This window comes from Sebastes fasciatus, chromosome 5, assembly GCF_043250625.1.
Source record: "Sebastes fasciatus isolate fSebFas1 chromosome 5, fSebFas1.pri, whole genome shotgun sequence".
Taxonomy (NCBI): Eukaryota; Metazoa; Chordata; class Actinopteri; order Perciformes; family Sebastidae; genus Sebastes; species Sebastes fasciatus.
The window spans coordinates 25,464,894-25,485,034 of record NC_133799.1 but is presented as its reverse complement, the minus strand read 5'-3'; the positions used below and the strand labels follow the sequence as shown (position 1 = coordinate 25,485,034).

General features: G+C 38.4%; 1 protein-coding gene across 2 annotated transcripts; it reads left to right on the top strand.

Moving 5' to 3' along the window:
• Positions 1 to 1,181: 1,181 nt before the first annotated feature.
• On the top strand, positions 1,182 to 15,257 carry rabggta (Rab geranylgeranyltransferase subunit alpha). Of its 2 annotated transcripts, none has more exons than XM_074636067.1 (17): positions 1,182 to 1,279; positions 2,853 to 2,891; positions 3,042 to 3,152; positions 4,608 to 4,732; positions 4,845 to 5,032; positions 5,174 to 5,431; positions 5,591 to 5,674; positions 5,782 to 5,864; positions 6,433 to 6,528; positions 8,431 to 8,536; positions 8,632 to 8,683; positions 9,539 to 9,627; positions 9,748 to 9,836; positions 9,908 to 10,024; positions 10,128 to 10,241; positions 10,392 to 10,479; positions 14,343 to 15,233. In XM_074636067.1, the coding sequence occupies exons 2-17, from the start codon at positions 2,889 to 2,891 to the stop codon at positions 14,489 to 14,491; spliced, it is 1,752 nt and encodes a 583-aa protein (XP_074492168.1). In that variant the 5' UTR covers positions 1,182 to 1,279; positions 2,853 to 2,888; the 3' UTR covers positions 14,492 to 15,233. The 2 variants fall into 2 exon arrangements, with proteins under 2 accessions (XP_074492168.1, XP_074492167.1); XM_074636066.1 differs by having other exon boundaries at positions 1,197 to 1,296; positions 2,855 to 2,891; positions 14,343 to 15,257.
• The last annotated feature ends 4,884 nt before the right edge of the window (positions 15,258 to 20,141 follow it).

Below are 20,141 nucleotides of genomic sequence, written 5' to 3'. Positions count from 1 at the left end.
TGTATTAAAAAATTGTGCGTTCGAAACAAGTCGTTTGGATTTCTGTCCATTTGTGATGTCACAAATCTACAATATTTAGACCATCACACGGTTTTAAACGTAAACATTCTAAATGTGTCCCAGTTTATTTCCTACTGCAATGTATGTGAATAACATCAGCTGACAGGAAGTAAACATGGACCCAAACTGTTGCCTAGCAACGCAATTCCTTTGCAATTCCGTTGAAATGCACTAAAACGGAGCGTTTCAGACAGTGGGTGAATGCAGGTATATTCAGGCAGACAGTATGAGGAAAATAAAGTTTTTTTTTAACATTAAGCATGTAAACATGTTCTAGTAGAAACATAAAATGCAACTATGAACCTGAACATGGGCACGATATGGGACCTTTAAGGAAGAGACTGACCACCAGGCCCGGCTCTACATGGGCATGCAAAGCATGCATTGCACCCTCAGTTAAATATTTTGCACCCTCAATTGTAATTTGAAAAATGGCTTACTTTTTTAGTATTTCCCTGTTATGCTATTTAAAATCATATTTAATATGTTTGTACTTTTACATAACATAATGCATTAAAGAAATGATTGGCGTTAAAACGAATTTGCGTTAACGCGTTATTATCACGTTAACTTTGACAGCCCTAATCATAATATATTAGTTAATTTATATTTTGTATTATTATTATTATTATTAATAATAATAACGATCTGTATCTGCAAAGTAACACATATCTAAAGCTGTCAAATAAATGTAGTGGAGTAAAAAGTACAATATTTAGCTACTGCTGAATGCTGACAGTGACCCCGATGAAGACCTGTGTTGGTCACATTGGTCATTTTAAACAATTATTGTTATGTAAAATAAAGGCATTTTAATTTTGTTCAAACACTACAGGGTGCCTTGGATTTTTTTGAGGGAGACTTTGCATTTTGTACTTTTATGAGACTAAAGTGCAAGTACTTCAAAATTGTACTTAAGAACAGTACTTGAGTAAATGTAGTTATGTTCCACCACTGCACTGTAGTATTGCTAGTTTTACTCAATATATATAAATATAATAATAATACTTCTTCCACCTCCATCATAATGTTGATTTAATATGTTTGTGCTGCTGTTTGCTGTTTCCTCCACCAGAGGTCACCAGAGACCCACAAACCACCGCGGTCTCTCTCTGCGTGACGTCAGTGTCGTGAGACGGAAGTGCAGACTTGTAGTCGTTAGAGATCCTGGTGGTGACTAATGACAAATCAAGCTGCTCTCTGAAAACACACAGCCAGCCAGGTAAACACCGACAGGTGAGTGTTTTACTGGATTAACTATGTGACCTTCAGTGCTTATCTGTAGTTAAATGTATATATATTATATATATATGACTGTTGTTGTGTTATTCAGCTCAGTGTTGTTTACTGGAGCTAATGAGCAGCTAGCAACAGACTCAGGGCTGCTAATGCTCACTGTGCTCACCTGAATGAGGCTTAAATATACACATATACATCATATTAATACATACTAATATCAGTACTAATAGCAGTAACCTGAATGAGGCTTAAATATACACATATACATCATACTAATACATAATAATATCAGTACTAATAGCAGCAGACTCAGGGCTGCTAATGCTCACTGTGCTCACCTGAATTAGGGTTAAATATACACATATATATGATATTAATACATAATAATATCAGTACTAACATCAGTAACCTTAATGAGGGTTAAATATACACATATATATCATATTAATATATAATAATATCAGTACTAACATCAGTAACCTTAATGAGGGTTAAATATACACATATATATCATATTAATACATACTAATATCAGTACTAATATCAGTAACCTTACTGAGGGTTAAATATACACATATATATCATATTAATACATACTAATATCAGTAACCTTTAATGAGGGTTAAATATATACATATATATCATATTAATACATAATAATATCTACTAATATCAGTAACCTTACTGAGGGTTAAATATACACATATATATGATATTAATACATAATAATATCAGTACTAACATCAGTAACCTTTATGAGGGTTAAATATACACATATATATCATATTAATACATACTAATATCAGTACTAATATCAGTAACCTTAATGAGGGTTAAATATATACATATATATCATATTAATATATAATATCAGTAACCTTTAATGAGGGTTAAATATATACATATATATCATATTAATACATAATAATATCAGTACTAATATCAGTAACCTTTACAGAGGGTTAAATATATATACACACAGATGATCAGCTTATAATATTAATATATAATAATATCAGTACTAATATCAGCAGACTCAGGGCTGCTAATGTTCAGTGTTTTCACCTTTACTGAGGCTTAAATATATACATACCTGTGATCAGCCTATAATATTAACTTACACTGAATATAACTCCTCATTTTCCACCATAAACAGATCCTCTGGGCTGCTTATGTTCAGTGTTTTAACCTTTACTGAGGGTTAAATATATACATACAGATGACCAGCTTATAATATCAATATATAATAATATCAGTACTAAGATCTTTTGGGGCGAGTAAACAAATTCTTCTTTTGTTTTTTACTTCTGTGATTATGAGTGTTCTACAGTATTGTTATACTACATGGTACAAGAGTTTGTCCACTACTTTAAAGTCAAACTGCTTCACGAAATGAAAATCTGCGGGGGTGGCTTTTTGACCTCTCCTGACACATTTCTTGTTTTTTTTTCATTGACTGGATTTTGTGCAGTTTTATATATGTGCAAATAAATAAAAATATTAACTTACTCAGGCCTAACACTGAATACAACTCCTCATTTTCCACCATAAACAGATCCTCTGGGAAGTCTCCTGCACAAACAGAAAAGATGGTAAGAGATTTATAATTTACTACATGAAATGTAGGCACTGCTTTGGTCCAGTGTTCATATTGTGCATGGGAGTGATCAGTTATTTATACTAACCTTTAACCAGCAGAGTGAACTCTACTTACTCCCTCTTCTTGGTGTTGTTTTTGACAGCATGGCCGAGTGAAGGTTAAATCTACAGCCCAGCAGGAGGAGGAGAAGAGGAAGGAGAGGGAGAAGAAACTGAAGATATACGTGGCTGCACGAGATGCCTGTTTCTCTAAGGTCCTCTACAAAGACATATGTACACCCCCTGTATTGTCTATCACAGTAGTTCTCAACCAGGGGTCCTTGATGGAGTTCCAGGGTGTCCCCAGAAAAATGACAGATTTATTTTCACTATTTAATTCATAAAAATGAGCCCAATGTGAGTAATAGTGTCCTAATAGTGACTATTCTGATCATAGGTTTCACTTCCTCCGTCATGGTTATCTCCGCAACTGTTACTGACAACTATCAACTTCTGGTCTTAATCATATGTAACAACCAAAATCTTTTCAGATGGAGGTTCCTGAAGCGAAATCTTATCAAATGGCAGTCTGTGACCTAATGTGCATAAATTCCTTGAAATGAAAAAGGTTGAGAACCACTTGTCTATCACATAATGATAGAAAATTGTCTTAAGTTAAGGGGCACACTAACAACATAAAAACATACAATGATGAAATACATAAAATTACATTAAAACACAAACAATTCCATAAATAAATACGAGCAGGTGTGCAAAGCTGCCTTAAAAAGTAGTGACAGTCTGCAAACAGGCAGTCAGACATTTAACCTCGTTTAAAGTGGATATTGCAGCGGGATTTTTTTTTTTCAGTAAGCCGAGAGGAGTGATGAAGGGTCCTTAGTGTCTATTTTCTGCATGACTAAAGGTCTGAAAATAGAATATGTATTTAGTCAAATCCACACACCGTCCTGCTGCTGTAAATACTCACTAGAGCACCAAAGGTGCATTCATCTAGAGCTGAAAATAGTCCCCAACAAATGCACAAATTCTCCTGTTTTAGTAACTTTGGATAAAAGCTACAGTGCCCAGCTGTTTATTCTTATATGCAAATTACTGAGCCTTTATACAAATTTAAAATATATACCTTTGACCGTTTTTTTAAGGGTTGTGTCTTCAGTAGATCCAAATGTACTCAGGGCTGAGAGCCACAGACAGGATAGGGAAGTCGGAAAGTATTTAGAGACGGACTAAAGAATAAAGAATAACAGCAGCCTTATCTGTTATATGGCAGTCTACATGTGACACTTAAGAGTACAATATTAAAGAGGAGCTATTATGCTCATTTTCAGGTACATTTTACATGCTTTAGTGTTCAAAAAACACTTTATTTTTTTTCTCATACCGGCTGTGCTGCAGCACTTCTTTTCACTCTCTGTCTGAAACGCTCTGTTGAAGAAAAGGCAGGACTTCAAGCAAGGTGTTTCAGGCAGCTCAGCAGCAGTGTTTCTGTGTGACTTTGGGCTTTGTGACTAAAACACTAAAGGAAATGGACAAAGCACAAATGCATAATAGGTCCTCTTTAAAAGCAAATGTCATGCTTAGTGCTTATTGAATAGATTCACTGATTGAGCTGTGCCTGTTTATCAGTTTCAGGTTTGTTTTGTTCTTGTCATCATTTCTTATATGTCCTTTCCCTGTTTGTTGCTTCCTCACTTCATCCTGTCTGACAGAGGAAGGAGGGTGTTTGGGACGATGAAGCTCTCCAGATTACCCAGCAGCTCCTCTCATCCAATCCTGACTTCGGCACCCTCTGGAACTACAGAAGAGAGATCCTGATGCACCTGGAGACTGTGAAGTTAGAGCATTACCAGTTATCTCGTCACCTGTAGAGAATAATTATTGAATGGTAAATCATCAGAGATATGACGGGAGAATGATGCTTTTTTGTTTCTCGATGTCCGCTCTAGGGACGAGGATGAAGTGCAAAAGATTTACGAGGCTGAGCTGTCGTTTCTGGAGTCGTGCCTGAAAGTGAACCCAAAGTCCTACGGCAGCTGGCACCACCGAGGCTGGGTCTCCACCCGCTTGCCTCGACCGGACTGGGCCAGAGAGCTGAGCCTGTGTGATCGCTGCTTGAACCTGGACGACCGCAACTGTGAGTAGAAAAAGGAAACTTCAGGAAAAAAAGGATGTTGAAAGTTCAGAATTGTAGTTTTTTTTGTAATCTATCTAGACGTGTTATGTCACTGCTCTATTTCCATCCATGTCTCCCACCATATCCTCCCATCTGGCCCAGTCCATTGCTGGGATTACCGCCGGATGGTTGTGAAGATGTCCGGCGTGCCCGTGGATCAGGAGTTGGCGTTCACTGATCGTCTCATTGGCTCCAACTTCTCCAACTACTCCAGCTGGCACTACCGCAGCACCCTGCTGCCGCTGCTCCACCCAGAGTCTCCTGAGCCCCCGTCACCGTGCCGCAAGCCCCACCAGTCCTCCCCTCCGCCTTCTCCACAAACCCACTCCCATCGCGTCTGTGAGGCGCAGCTCCTCAAAGGTAAACTTAACAATAACTCAGCAAATGAATGTATTCAGCAGTACCTACTAACAGCAGACAGGGGGCAGTCTCAGGCTGTAAATAGTGGTGCTGTAAGGGTGATGTCTGCTGTGTAACTCAACACATTTAGCATTCAACTGTACCCATCTTTCTTTCCAGAATATGAGCTTGTACAGAATGCTTTCTTCACCGACCCCAACGATCAGAGTGCTTGGTTCTACTATCGCTGGTTGCTAGGCAGAGGTACATCCATCTCTGACTGTGTCTATATGTACAAATATATGAATGAAATACACAGCAGTTTTTCTGTGCATGCAAATGTAACGATGTTCTCTGTTGTTTTTTAACAGCGGAGCGTGAAGAGATGATAAGCTGTGTGTACGTCAGTCGGGATGAGGAGCGAGTGGCCGTCGCCTTCTCTCGGCCCGTTAACGTGAGTACCTTCACTTACTTTCTCATTCTTACATTTGTTTTTGGTCAATAATAGTTTTAATTGAGAGTATTTCAAAAAGCATTCTGTCTTTACGTCATAGACCGTTCTCATCATTACTCTTTCATATATTTTTGCAAATATGTAAGCTCAAAATGCAAAAAAAGAGAAAAACGTTCTAAGCAAAGTAAAATATACAAACAAAAAATGGAGTAAACAATCACACATTACAAAAGGAAAAAAATGGGAAAAAAAGAAGTAAGGAGATGTTGGGAACAGATAACACAAAAAACATCATATTCGTTGATTTCCTTTAGATGACCATGGTAGGGAAATTATTCAGTTCATTGTTTACACCCTAAACTAAATAGAAAATAGCCAGGTTGATCATGAACGTTTCAGCTCTAATCCACAGTTTAGTCCAGACTGACTTCAGTTGTGCCGACTGTGTGAAGAGTTTAGAAAAAGTGAACTGTAACTAACTGTAAAAAGCTGTAATGTGGTGTCCACGTGGTACCCAGAGTTTCTTGAGTGACCTCTCTACTTCTTCTCCTTTCCTCCGCTCCGTTAGGCGCAGTCAGTCGGCCTGCTGCTGGTCCTGGATGGTCTGCCTCAGAGATTGGAGTGGAGGAGCGTCCACCCGCGCTTCAAACACAGCCCTGTCTGGGTATCCTTTTCCACTGGCTAGTCCTGCCTCAGACATTATTATTATTATTATTGACTGTCACTGTGCTGCTGATTGAACATTCTGTTCTCGTCATTCTTCACATACCTCATGATGATGATAATGATGGTATGTGCATGACAAAGGGGGAAGTGTTTCGTCACAAAACTTTGATCAGTTTACTGGAAAGGAATGTTGTTGTTACTTTTACCACAGACGTGCTTTTAAAAAGGTATTCTAACTGCACAATGACACGGAGGAGACCAAGTTTAGTCAGCTGACGTAGATGCATGTTAGGAGGACGTGGATTCTCCACAGCTCCTCCAGGAGAGCTGCTCTCTGCATCTGTCCTCACAGACTAAGCGTCCTGTGGAGGGGAGCTCGCAAAAAATGGTGTTTTCATTCCAAAAAGTCACTTGATTTCACTATTTGAAAATCATGGCTGCTTCTATCTTTAAAAACAAAACATATTGTAATGATAATTTTTATAATTAACATGGAAGAGTAGGTGTTAATATTTTGAGAAGACAATCCCATTCAGTAACCTTTTCCAGAGCTTTCAACCATTTCACACACTGTGTCCGCAAACTATGCACTACATACTCAATATGTGTACTATCGCTCAATGTATTTCTGTGTGAATAAACAGTAGTATGGATCTTTTCGGACGCACTGACAAAGAACATATTTTGCCAAGAAGGGAAAGTCAATTGTCCGTTCCAATACAACATCAGCGCCCAGCAGCAGAGCTACGCTTCCGCCATTTTGGACTGAAAGCGACTACCGGACGCCAGTAAAACATCTGCCTAAAAAGTGGCGTACAAAAGTCAAACAAAGTTATTATTATTGTATTGTCATATTCTATCGAAATGGCCTGTGTTGAACAATAACATTTTATAAATATAATAAGCGTTTTCAGTCCAAAATGGCAGCAGCAGCTGTTGTCAAAATAACACAGGAGTTTCGTCTCTTTGCTTCTATACTCTTCGAGCAGTAATTTACGTCGTCACTTCCTGAGAGCCTTCTTTCCGGTTGGAGACGCATAACCGTGGTAACCCATGCCAACCTCATGTGACCATGTGACCAAACGATGATTTGTTATTAGAATCATAAAGTCTGAACTAATTTAAAATGTAAATTACGCCTAGCAAAGTGAAACCTTATATTTACACTTAAGTTGACGTCACAGAGCTGTCCGCCATTGTCTGTTATGAGCATTGTCGTCACTACTGCATTGCATTGTGGGATATTTATCCCCGCATAGTGTCCAGCGTTTGCATACTGTAATATTTCACCAGAAATAGTATGCATTCATGTGCTATTGGTTTCATACTGAGGTTTCGGACATACTAAAAAAATCTCTAAAACGGTCTTCATCAGTGGAGGCCGTTTGCTCAGTTTTCATGGCAACGGATCTGTTGACATGCGAGTCAAGTAGTTGTTATGATTTCATCCATATTCATTAATGTTAATATTATATTTTATTAGAGCGGATGCAGCTGTGGCCAGACACTTTTCATTTGTGGTCACTCACTCAGGGACTGTACATACTGTATATTCAGCATTATCTGTTTATCTGTCTTTTAAATTTGTATTTTTATTCAGTTTTCTTCCAAACTAGATTAAAAATGCTTAATGCTCACTCAGTGATAGAATGTTTTACTGGTCTGTGCACATTCAATTTAATATATTAAAGCTATTCCATCAAGGATGTTATATTTGAGTCCTACTGCCCTGCTCTACCAGTCTCTTGTATTTACTATGCACACTCACGCTGAGGGCCTCAGTGGGTTTCTTTGGGGTTTCTTTTTTAAAGGTGGCTGATTGGAAGTTGGAATCAAACTCTTCCTTTTCACTTGTAGAATAAATAATCTCCTTTTTTATTTAACCTTAACACCGGCTCAGATCTGTGACTTTCCTCCTGGAACGATCAGCGACATCTCAAATGAACACAACCTGACGGTGCACTGGACTGAGAAACCCACTCGCAGAGACTGTGCTCTGTACACAGGTGATACATATCATACATCTTTACATGTTCATACTCTACAGATGTGTGTTTTCTCAAGCTTCATCGTTACACTGTGAACTTTTAACTTTTAACAGGTCGAGCGGAGAGTTGGTGTCGGGACTCTGCTACGGATCAGGAACTTTTCAGGTATTGTCTTTGCACAGTTTTTATACTTTTCTTATTTGGTGTTACTTTTTATTAAATAGACAGGCGCCTCTAATAATATGTATATATATATATATATATATATATATATATATATATATATATATATATATATATATATATATATATATTAGAGGCGCATGTATATACTAGTATTTTCCTTCCATAATCTTCTTTATGTACCTTTTATAAATATATATGTAGCCTTGACATATTATCGGTGTATATGCTTAAAATATATTGTATTTTCATATTACTATTTGATTGAGTAGTTGAAACAGGTGCAGTATGTTACGTGTGCTTGTATATGCATTACGCACTGAGCTGTAATTTACGTCGCCACTTCCTTAGAGCCTCTTTCTCGGTTGGAGACGCGTAACCATGGTAACCTGTGCCAACCTCATGTGACCAAAACGACGGTTTGTGAGAATCGAAGTCTGAATTAATTTAAAATATATATTACGCCTAGCAAAGTGAAATCTTTTACTTAAACTTAAATTGACGTTACAGAGCTGTCCGTCAACTTCTGTTATTAACGTCGTCGTCACTACCGCATTGCATTGTGGGATATTTATGCTGCTATAGTGTCCAGCGTTGCATACTGTAATATTTCACTGGAAATAGTATGCAATTCACGAACTACTGGTTTCATACTGAGGTTTCGGATGCAACCTTTATTTATCAAAAGTCTGAGGAAGAACCTGGTGTTCGAAAGGTTACTCAGCATTAAAGTGCTTCTAACGGGAGCTGCCTGATGTGCAGATCGATCTGTTTGTCAGCTAATTGTGTCGTTCTTTGAAGCAGTAAGAAGAACTGAGTGTGTAACTTTGTCTGTAGGAGTGAACTGTCAGTAGAGAAGACCTCGGTGTTACAGTCGGAGCTGCAGTCGTGCAACCAGCTACAAGAACTGGAGCCACTCAACAAGTGTAAGCGCTTTTAAAGGCATCACATCCACACGCTTCCTCGTTCATTACAGAACCAAAACTTCACATAAATACTGCAGTTTGCTGCTGCTGATCGTGATGTTATTGTGCTCTCCCTGGCAGGGTGCTTACTGACCATCATCCTCCTGATGAGGGCGCTAGACCCTCTGGGATATGAAAAGGAGACTCTTGCTCATTTCCAAACACTGAAGGTGAGTACCAAACACATACAGTCTGTGACACTGACTAGGAAACACATCACTGACTCTTATTCTTCCCTCAGGAGGTGGACTCCATGCGCTCTGCTTATTACAGCGACCTGTGCAGCAAGTTTATGATTGAAAACACCATCCTGAAAATGGAGTACGCTGAAGTTCGCGTCTTCAGTATTTCTGACAAGGTTCAGAATTAAATAACAATAAATTACATTTGCTTATAATGAAATTATTTCTATCTGCCTGCCACACGGGGAAGTTGTGATTACTGCTTTCTCTTTCTAACAGAACCTGACCACTTTATGCCACCTGGACCAGCTGTTATTGGTCACCCACATCAATCTGTCGACCAATCAGCTGCAGCGGCTGCCCCCTCAGTTCGCCATGTTGCAGTGCCTGGAGGTGATACAAATCCAATTATATGTCCTACACGGGGCAGCGTCTCTGTTCTTCTTTTGTGTGTCCCATAATTGGCAGATGACAGTAGGAAAGATAAATATTGATTACTTCTTTTTCTGCAACATGTTTGATTAACATTTTTCACACTTGCAGGTCTTGGAGGCTGATAACAACTCCATAGAAAATCTGGAAGGAGTCTATCACCTTCCCAAACTGGAGGAACTCCTCTTGAAGAATAACAGTATCCTTAAATTATTCTTTGATGCAGTGTATTATATATTTATAGGACTTCTAGCTGTAGTTAATTTGCAGACCGTGTCCCTGTTTAGGCTTTAAACAAATGAGAACACATAATACAGCTGTTTAATACAGAAACTAACAATAAAACAGACAAACAACCGCTACAGACTAATTGAAACTACAATCAAAACAATGACTGAGATCTATGATTAAAAACAGCAAAAAGAAACTAAAATGTGTTTTCAATATGAACCACGTGTTCACAGATTTGCTTAAGATTTGTGTAAGCCACTGGTTCCCAACCTGGGGGTCCCGGCCCCCACTAGAGGTCGCCAAAGCCTGACAGGGGGTCGTGAGGCCTTCTTGATTTTAAGGGGGAAACACAAATTGAACTTTTCTTGCGACAAAGTCAATGCAAAGGCGAATAGCCTCGAATTCACGCCAGGCGACGCGAATGACGAGTATATACAGACGTAGGCAAAGTTGTTGGTACCCTTCCGTTAAAGAGAGAAAAACCCACAATGGTCACTGAAATAACTTGAAACTGACAAAAGTAATAATAAATAAAAATTCACTGAAAATTAACTAATGAAAATCAGATATTGTTTTTGAATTATGGTTCAGCAGAATCATTTAAAAAAACAAACTAATGAAACTGGCCTAGACAAAAATGATGGTAACATTAACTTAATATTTTGTTGCACAACCTTTTGAGGCAATCACTGCAATCAAGTGATTTCTGTAACTCTCAATGAGACTTCTGCACCTGTCGACAGGTATGTTGGCCCACTCCTCGTGAGCAAACTGCTCCAGCTGTCTCAGGCTTGAAGGGCGCCTTCTCCAGACTGCATGTTTCAGCTCCTTCCACAGATGTTCAATAGGATTTAGATCCGGGCTCATAGAAGGCCACTTCAGAATAGTCCAATGTTTTGTTCTTAGCCATTCTTGGGTGTTTTTAGATGTGTTTTGGGTCATTATCCTGTTTGAGGACCCATGACCTGCAACTGAGACCAAGCTTTCTGACACTGGGCAGCACATTTCGCTCCAGAATGCCTTGATAGATTTGGTGTCCTCCTGGGTCGTCTTCCATTAAGTCCACTTTGGCTCAAACAGTGACGGATGGTGCGATCTGACACTGATGTACCTTGACCTTGGAGTTCACCTCTAATCTCTTTGGAAGTTGTTCTGGGCTCTTTGGTTACCATTCGTATTATCCGTCTCTTCAATTTGTCATCAATTTTCCTCTTGCGGCCACGTCCAGGGAGGTTGGCTACAGTCCCATGGACCTTAAACTTCTGAATAATATGTGCAACTGTAGTCACAGGAACGTCAAGCTGCTTGGAGATGGTCTTATAGCCTTTACCTTTAACATGAAGGTCTATAATGTTCTTTCTGATCTCCTGAGACAACTCTCTCCTCAGCTTTCTGTGGTCCATGTTCAGTGTGGTACACACCATGATGCCAAACAGCACAGTGACTACTTTTCACCCTTTAAATAGGCAGACTGACTGATTACAAGTTTGAAGATACCTGTGATGCTATTTACAGGACACACCTTAGTTTAACATGTCCCTATGGTCACATTATTTTACATCTTTTCTAGGGCTACCATCATTTTTGTCCTGGCCAGTTTCATTAGTTTGTTTTTTTAAATGATTCTGTTGAACCACAATTCAAAAACAATATCTGATTTTCATTAGTTCATTTTCAGTAAATTTTTATTTATTATTACTTTTGTCAGTTTCAAGTTATTTCAGTGACCATTGTGGGTTTTTCTCTCTTTAACGGAACGTTACCAACAACTTTGCCTACGTCTGTATTTCAATAGTTCAACTCAACGAGAAATTTGCGCGATGCTGTGTCACGAAAGCCTGTCAGCGTTGAGATTCTCCTCCTGTCGTCACTGACGTCCTGACGTTGTTGAATCGAGATGGAGGACAAACTTATTGTATCTGTCTTTTCACCCAGAGCTGCGTATGTGTATACACACTGTCCACAGCAGTACATTGCTTTGCTCCCGTGCGGCTACTCCTGTGGCGTGCCGACCGCCATCTACTGTAGGTAATACACTGACTATGGAGAAGGACCTCATACAACCCCAGTTCAAAAACTCCCAGACTATCCCTTTAAGAAAAAAGGTTATAAACCACTGGTTTAAACCATAGTTTTGCTTTGGTATTAAAAGCTTTGTAATGTATTTATTCATAATGGCAGGGTATTCTAAATGATCTTTAACTGGAAAAGAGGGCTGACCGAATGTTGCAGTCTCCACTAGCTGCTCCCCTCCTACTGGCTCCTTTACTGTTATATTTTACAAGCATTTGTCTGACTAGTTCTTGGGGCTTCAAGGCCATTCACACACTTGAAAAATCTATTACATAAAGGAGCGATGAATCATTCATATTCATTGGTTTGTTTTCTGGAGAACGTCCCATTCTGGATCTGTGTTAATAATCCTTTAGCATCGTCAGCAACCTCCCCGCTAAAGAGCCCGAGCAGCTGACGGCGTACGATGTTAAAAGACGCACAAGGACGGTGTTTACAGAAAATTGCAGAGTCTTCAGCTTCAATGCCTTGAATAATTTGTTTTCTACCTGAAACTTTGAGTAAATACAATCAGAGCTGCAATTTCACAGAGCAAACAGCATCATTAAGAAGGGAAGAGACACCCAGCTGCTGTCTTCTCCTTCACGCTTCGCTTCCTCTGATACACCGGAGACGAGTTAATGTGGTCGTCTGCAGGTTGTGACACTGAGGCCACAAGTCAAGTTGTGTTTCTGTAATGAAATTGAATTACAGCTTCAGTGTTGACCTCCTCATGCAGATTCAGTCCTGCAGGTTTTATATTTAGAAGAATTAATTAACATCTCAGTGTCATATTTGACACGTGGATCTCACATTACGCCCTTTCTCCTTCTATCCATCGCTGCTTCCCCTGACCAAAAAGTATATTTCCCCCAAGTATACTTTATGTAGTAAGTATACGAATATCAATGTACTAGTAAATGTACTACTTCAATACTTCTTGGAACTAAATTGGCCCACTTTTTAGTTTATAAAAATATACTTTTAGTATAGTATTTATACTTTATATATTTTTAGTATAGTATTCAGTATACCTTGAGTACACTACTAGTTTACATCTAAGTTTTATTTTGCACTGCAGCTATACTATAGATATACTGATAGTTTACTAGTTTAATACTTGTAGCCCATTTTGTAGTTTATGAAAGTACACTTTAAAGTATACTCAGTAAACTAAGGGTTTAATAGTTTTTATACTGCAAGTATACTTGTATATACTTGTAGCCCACTTTATACCTTATGAGAGGACACTTTAAAGTATACTATCAGGAAACTACTAGTTTAATAGTTTTTATCGTGCTAGTATACTTGGCTAAATTATAGCCCACTTTTTAGTTTTTGAAAATATACTTTCTATCTTATAACTTATAGTACTTAGCCAATGATTTATGTATTACATAAAGAGACTTTTGCTATTTGACTTGATGTTTTGTGATTATATTAATAAATAAATAAATAAAATTAGTTTTTCTGGCATGCCTCCATGGTGAACAGAGAATCCAAAAACGTAGAAACTTTTTTGATGAATTGAAGTAAATTCATATCAAAACATACATTTACAAGCCAAAAGATTAAGGACAAGTATAAGCCAAGTATAGTTAGACTTTTCTGTGTACTTGTCAGTGTAAGCCAAGTATACTTATTAAGTATATCTCTGATAAGTACATAAACTGAAAGTATACCCTCTTAAATATACTAATAGCACACTTGACTAAACTTCTTTTAGGTCAGGGACTCTGCAGAACTCATGACGGCTTTTTCTTTAACTCAAATGCACAGAAATTTCCACATTGGCAGATCTTCAGCCGCTGGCCTCCTGCCCCAAGCTGAAGCGCCTTGATCTCCGTGGCAACCCCGTCACTCAGACCGCCAACGTGGAGTCTTTGCTGTCCGAGCTGCTGCCCTCAGTCACGGACCTCCTGCTCTGATCGCCGCCGTCGTCGCTGCCGTTTCGATTGTCCCTCACATTCTCTGGCGTGTTTGTTTGTGAAAGAGCAAGTGGGTGTTTTTCTTCTCCAGCGTCTTGTGACTCTGTTTGTTTGGGAGACTGTCAATCACACCGATCCCCGCGGGGCTGGGAGCCTGATGCCTCGGAGCACATGTCAGGAACCTCTTAACACCTTCAGCGAAACGTCTACATTTGTGTGAGTGAGTGAGTGAGTGCGTGCGTAATAACCAATGTTGCATTTCTCTGTGTGTGTGCGTACGGATGTCCTTAATACAACACGCCCAAATGCATGCGGGAACCCTGATAATGGAGTAAATTCAACCCGGTCTCACAGGAAGGCGAATAGATAGCACGACATCACAACGACATTCGGCGTGTCATGAGAACGCATTTTAGGCTTTTCGCTTTTTGTCATTTGTACGCCACGCAACAAAACTACGGTAATGTCCGCAGTTAGGTTTAGGCAATGCCGGATACAGTATTATAATGGTAGTGTCTAAAAGGGAACCAGCAAACTGTGAAATCTGATCTGAGATCTGCAAAATCTCACGCGAGACTCACTGCCCGACGACCTATCCTAACCGTTCAAGGTCAATGCCTAACCTTATTACACGGCTTTGTTGAATACTTGATTCTGATTAGTCGATCACGGCGTTCTACAGTCTGTTATTTCTTTATAACAGACCGTTGCTATGTATAACAGACCGTTTCTATGTATAACAGTACGTTGCTATGTATAACAGACCGTTGCTATGTATAACAGACCGTTTCTATGTATAACAGTGTGTTGCTATGTGTAACAGACCGTTGCTATGGGCGCAGTTCTAATGTCGGACTCTGGCGGACCGTTTTTGTGCCAAATTATTGATTTCTTAAGTAAGTAGCCGTGGGATAAGCGGGATGCAAGTCCACATCACCCTGTCGGGGTTTATTTCACAACAATGACCGGCTAGCTGTACATTATCCCTTACTCAACTATTCAAGGTTAATGCCTAACCTTAACAATCTTCTGAGAGTTTGCTGGTTCCCTTCTAGACACGACCATATTAAACATGTTCAGTATTTATGATGGGATATCCTGTTGTGTGTGGGGGAATCCCGAGGACAGCTGATGACGCAATCACGTGGGAAACAACGATAGCCAATAGAGAATCAAGCTGACTGAAGAAGGAAGGACGACTAATGCGTCATGGCAACTGCGGCTAATGCATGAGCTAATGCTAAACACAAAGCATAAAGTAGTAGTGAGATGGAGCTCAGAAATGGAGGACCAACTTGTTGATTTGTGGCAACAACACGTGTGTTTATTGAACGTGTCTCCATGACTTCATCCATCCATCCTTCGTGAATTTTCAGTACAAAGTAAAAACTAACATCACGAATTACTTCCTGCCAGTCGTCCGCCATGTTTATTTACTCTGGACTCTTGTTGTTCATGAATGAATCTGTTAGTTTTCAACATCTGGTAAGATTTGAAAAATCTTTTAGTGTGAGCCAGCCTTTAGGCAACAGAACCGCTCAGGAAAAATGTCATAGTTGACCTTAAAATAAGTACGTAAACTAAGTAAAATACGTACGGAAACAACGTAACAGAAGTACGGGAAAAAAAAGTCACTAGCATAACTTGCAAAACAAAAAACACTGGTGTCCTGGTTAAAAGACGTGTGCTTGTTCAACCTGTTCTCACTCCCAACTCGCCAAATACCACAGATTGGGCAACGCCCCTCGTCATCGAAAACCAACACAAGCATCTTTTAGCAACAGTATGTAACGAACGGGCTTTCAACTAACTCCAATGTTGACCCAGGGGAGGTGGATGGGTCAGACAAACACAAGACTTTCAACCAGGAGACCGCTGTCCGTGTCCCGTGTGAAACTAAAAGTAACTTATTATGTCACGTCAGTCTCGTGACTCGTCAGTATCGTAAGTCATGTGGGTCACGAAAGTCGAGTCAGTGAAGTTAACGTCAACCACGACCGTTTCCTAATCCTAACTAAGTGGTTGTTTTTGCCTAAACCCAACTTCCTGTGAAAATGGAAGTTTATTTTGAAAGGACACCATGCACGTAACGAGCGTATATTGACACGCCGTACCTGGTCCGTTGACGAGTTGGGAGTGAGAATGTGTTGGTGTGTTCGACCCATTCACTTCCCCACCCGCCTGTCATAAGCGGTATTTCCCGCTTTTTATTCTACGTCACAAACTCTGGGCGTTGCATATTTACACAGATGCGTTTACACTGCAGTCAGTACATGGCGTACAAATGACACGCGGAAAGCAAGAAAGACGTTCTTGTTGCACGCTAAATGCTTTTTACATTATCGCCTTTTCCTGCAAACGGGCTGAGTAAATTAAATGGATTGGCGTGCCGGCTTATTGCTTCTATAAGCTTTAAAACAGTTGAATATGAAAAACAAGCTTCTAACTATCATGATCAGAGCAACGCATAGTTCTCATTCACGTTTTTTTTTTTAAATGTTGTGTAAAGCATCTAATATATGACACTATACTGTTGCACAGTAAGTCACAGATCCAGTAATAAAACTGCACACATTGTGTCACTGCCTTCCAGAGAGATTCTCCTGTTTCCTTTTATTTCTGAATATCTGATTTACAAGCTTTCCTGAATGCACCTTTAATCCCTAACTAACTCATTCATGACATTCAGCCTTCGGTTGCATTACTGCCTTTGTTCATTTGTTTGCCTTTTTCGTGTGATAAATCTGCAAAATACCAAGTTGATGTTTATACTCTGATGTCATGGCGTTTTCTAAAGAATCCCTTTAGGCGAGAACGTTGGGAGTGTCTAACCAAAACAAGTAAACTGAAGTTGAATCTGTAAAATAATACCACACCTTTTGGCTCATAACGGGTCCATAAAGGACATGAACAAACATGAAATCTGCCACCTGTAGAGAAACAATGCTACAGTATACAAACTTTGCATGCTAACATTTGCTAATTAGCACCAAACACAAAGTTCCTACAGCTGAGAGGCTGATGGGAAATGTCAATGTTGATCTTAAACCAAAGTATTGGAGAAAAGAAACTCACTAAAAGTTAGAATTCATCTTGAGGGGGACGTTAATGCCAAGTCTCATGGCATCTTACTGTCACCCCTATGTTCCCAGGGTCCTATGTTCTTGATATAAACTAAAATTGTAAGATTGGTAAGGGCTATATTCTCAGTTCAAATTGAAAATGAATGAAGGGACATGGACCTTTCAAATGCAATTTGAATATCAATGTCGAAAGAAAACTGTCTGCAGATTTGAGGCCGTACGTTTCAATGAGCAGAACGTCAGCAGGCTTTAGGTGGCTGATTTCTACATTTAACCTAAAAAAAAGTTAGAAAAAAGTCCCAAAAAATCAGGAAAAAGTAAAAAACAAAAGTTAGAAAATTGTCAGAAAAATGTCCAAAATATGTGAAGAATGGCAAAAAAAAAAGTCAGAAAAATGGCAAAAAAAAAAAAAGAAATCAGAAAAATTTCCAGAAACATGCATTAGTGAGAACATAAAACACTTTCAAAGGTCTAGTTAATGAGTCATATTAAGAGGATATTAAGCTGGAGAACATAGGTATGGAGTACGGAACCTGCCAAAATAAAAAAAATAATGTAATAAATGACTATAAATAAATAATTATATCATTGAATGTGGCAAAAATAATATAAAAAATAAATGTAGCCATTAATTAATTGATAAAAAATATTACATAAATTGATATTTCTGTTTTAATTTGCTTCTTTATTTATTTACCTTTGTATTAATTCCCTTATTTATTTATTCTTACTACTACGTTTCATTTTCCTTTTTATTTATTTTTGCATTTATTTTGTATTTATTCATTTTTTATTTATTTTTAAATGTATTAATATATTTATTTATGCATAATTTTCCCTTTGCATTTCACCCATTAATTTTCCCTTTTATTTATTTATGTATTTACTTTTATTAATTTTTAAATGTATGTATTTATTTATGCATTTATTTTATATGTATTTATTTTTGCATTCATTTTTATATTTTGCATTTCAATTTTATTTATTTTTAAATATATGTATTTATTTATGTATTTATGCATTCATTTATTTATTTTTTACAATCTATGCTTTCCACTCAAATAATCTATCTAATCTAGTATTTTATCGTTGCATACAGAGAGGTCTCTGGTAGAAGGTGTTATAACATTCCTGCCTTTTTTATGGAGATACTTGTGTAATACTCGACTTGACACTTGTACAGTATCCCTCTAAATTATGCACTATAGAATCCACCTGCGGTTGTTCAGAGTTGACTCGTCACACAGTTGAGAAATCCGACTCAACCAGTCAGTGTGGATCACTCAACATCTTATCTATTGTACGTTACAGTGTCAGACTTTCCTGTGAACAAGGAGTGGGCCCTCCCACACACACTGGGTGGGTGGGTAAACTGTCATTTTGATGTATGACGGATGTCGACATTGTGACATGTCACAGTAGGAAAATCACAGGTGTAAGTGATGAAATCAGTGATACCTGGTCATTGTGTATTCTGCCTCATGACTCACTGAGATATTTAAATAAGGAGTACAGTCACATTTTTATGTCATTAGTACACCTGAGCGTTTCCTACTATGACAAGTCAAAATGTCTGCTGAGAAAGATGCACATTGATTTATTTTATCTTTATAGATATTTACTAGCTCTCTTTTTCTCTTCCACTGTTCCATATTATATTATATGATTGTATTGTTTTAACTATACGTGACAGAAAACATCCAAAATACACATTTAAGTGTGTATTTTACTACTTTTTCTATTTGCTTCTGTAGATTTCTCCTAAATTCACCAAAAGTTACCATTAGATAATGCCTCATTAGCATATTTAAACATAACATTTTCAGAAAACTTGTAATACAAACAATAATTGTTTTAATGTCAGTAATCAACTGGGGAAGTTTCATGGTGATATTTATTAGTTAAAAACTATATTCACCTGTAGTGGCTTGCAAAACAGCCCGTTCTCATTCCCAGGGCGTCAAATACCCCTAAAGTCTCGCAAGAGTTTTTGCAAATCTAATATCATATTTTGTAATTTGTGGGCTCCCTTCCAGACACGACCCTTTAGCACTAGTATGAGACGCACCGGGCTTTCCATTAACTTCAATGTAACCCCATTCGCGGCAACAGTAAACACAGAGAAAGTGAGCCGGGAGTGACTGTGGTGATGTAGTTTAAAGAGTGAAAAGACACACTAAAGGAACAAACACAAGGCTTTCATCCAGGAGACGACTGTTTGAGTCCCTTGTGTTAAGTTTCACTTTAGCGTTCCTACATGTAAACCTAAGGAGACGCCAAGGGGAAAGCGGCAGTATGTGACGAGTTGGGACGAGAATGTGTTGCAGCTTGTGCAAAATGTAGGGAATTTTACAATCCATATCTTTAAACGAGTTTTGTCGCAGACTCTGAGTCAGAAATCTAAACTTCAGCAGCTCTTACATCCACCAAACTTCCCAGTTTTATTCCCATTTATATTCTGCAGGTTTTTACAGAGGGATTTGTTCATATTTCATTCATAGCCTTATTTATACAACATTTTATTCATAAAAACATGGCAAAAATAGATTTTTTTTTAATTGACAGTA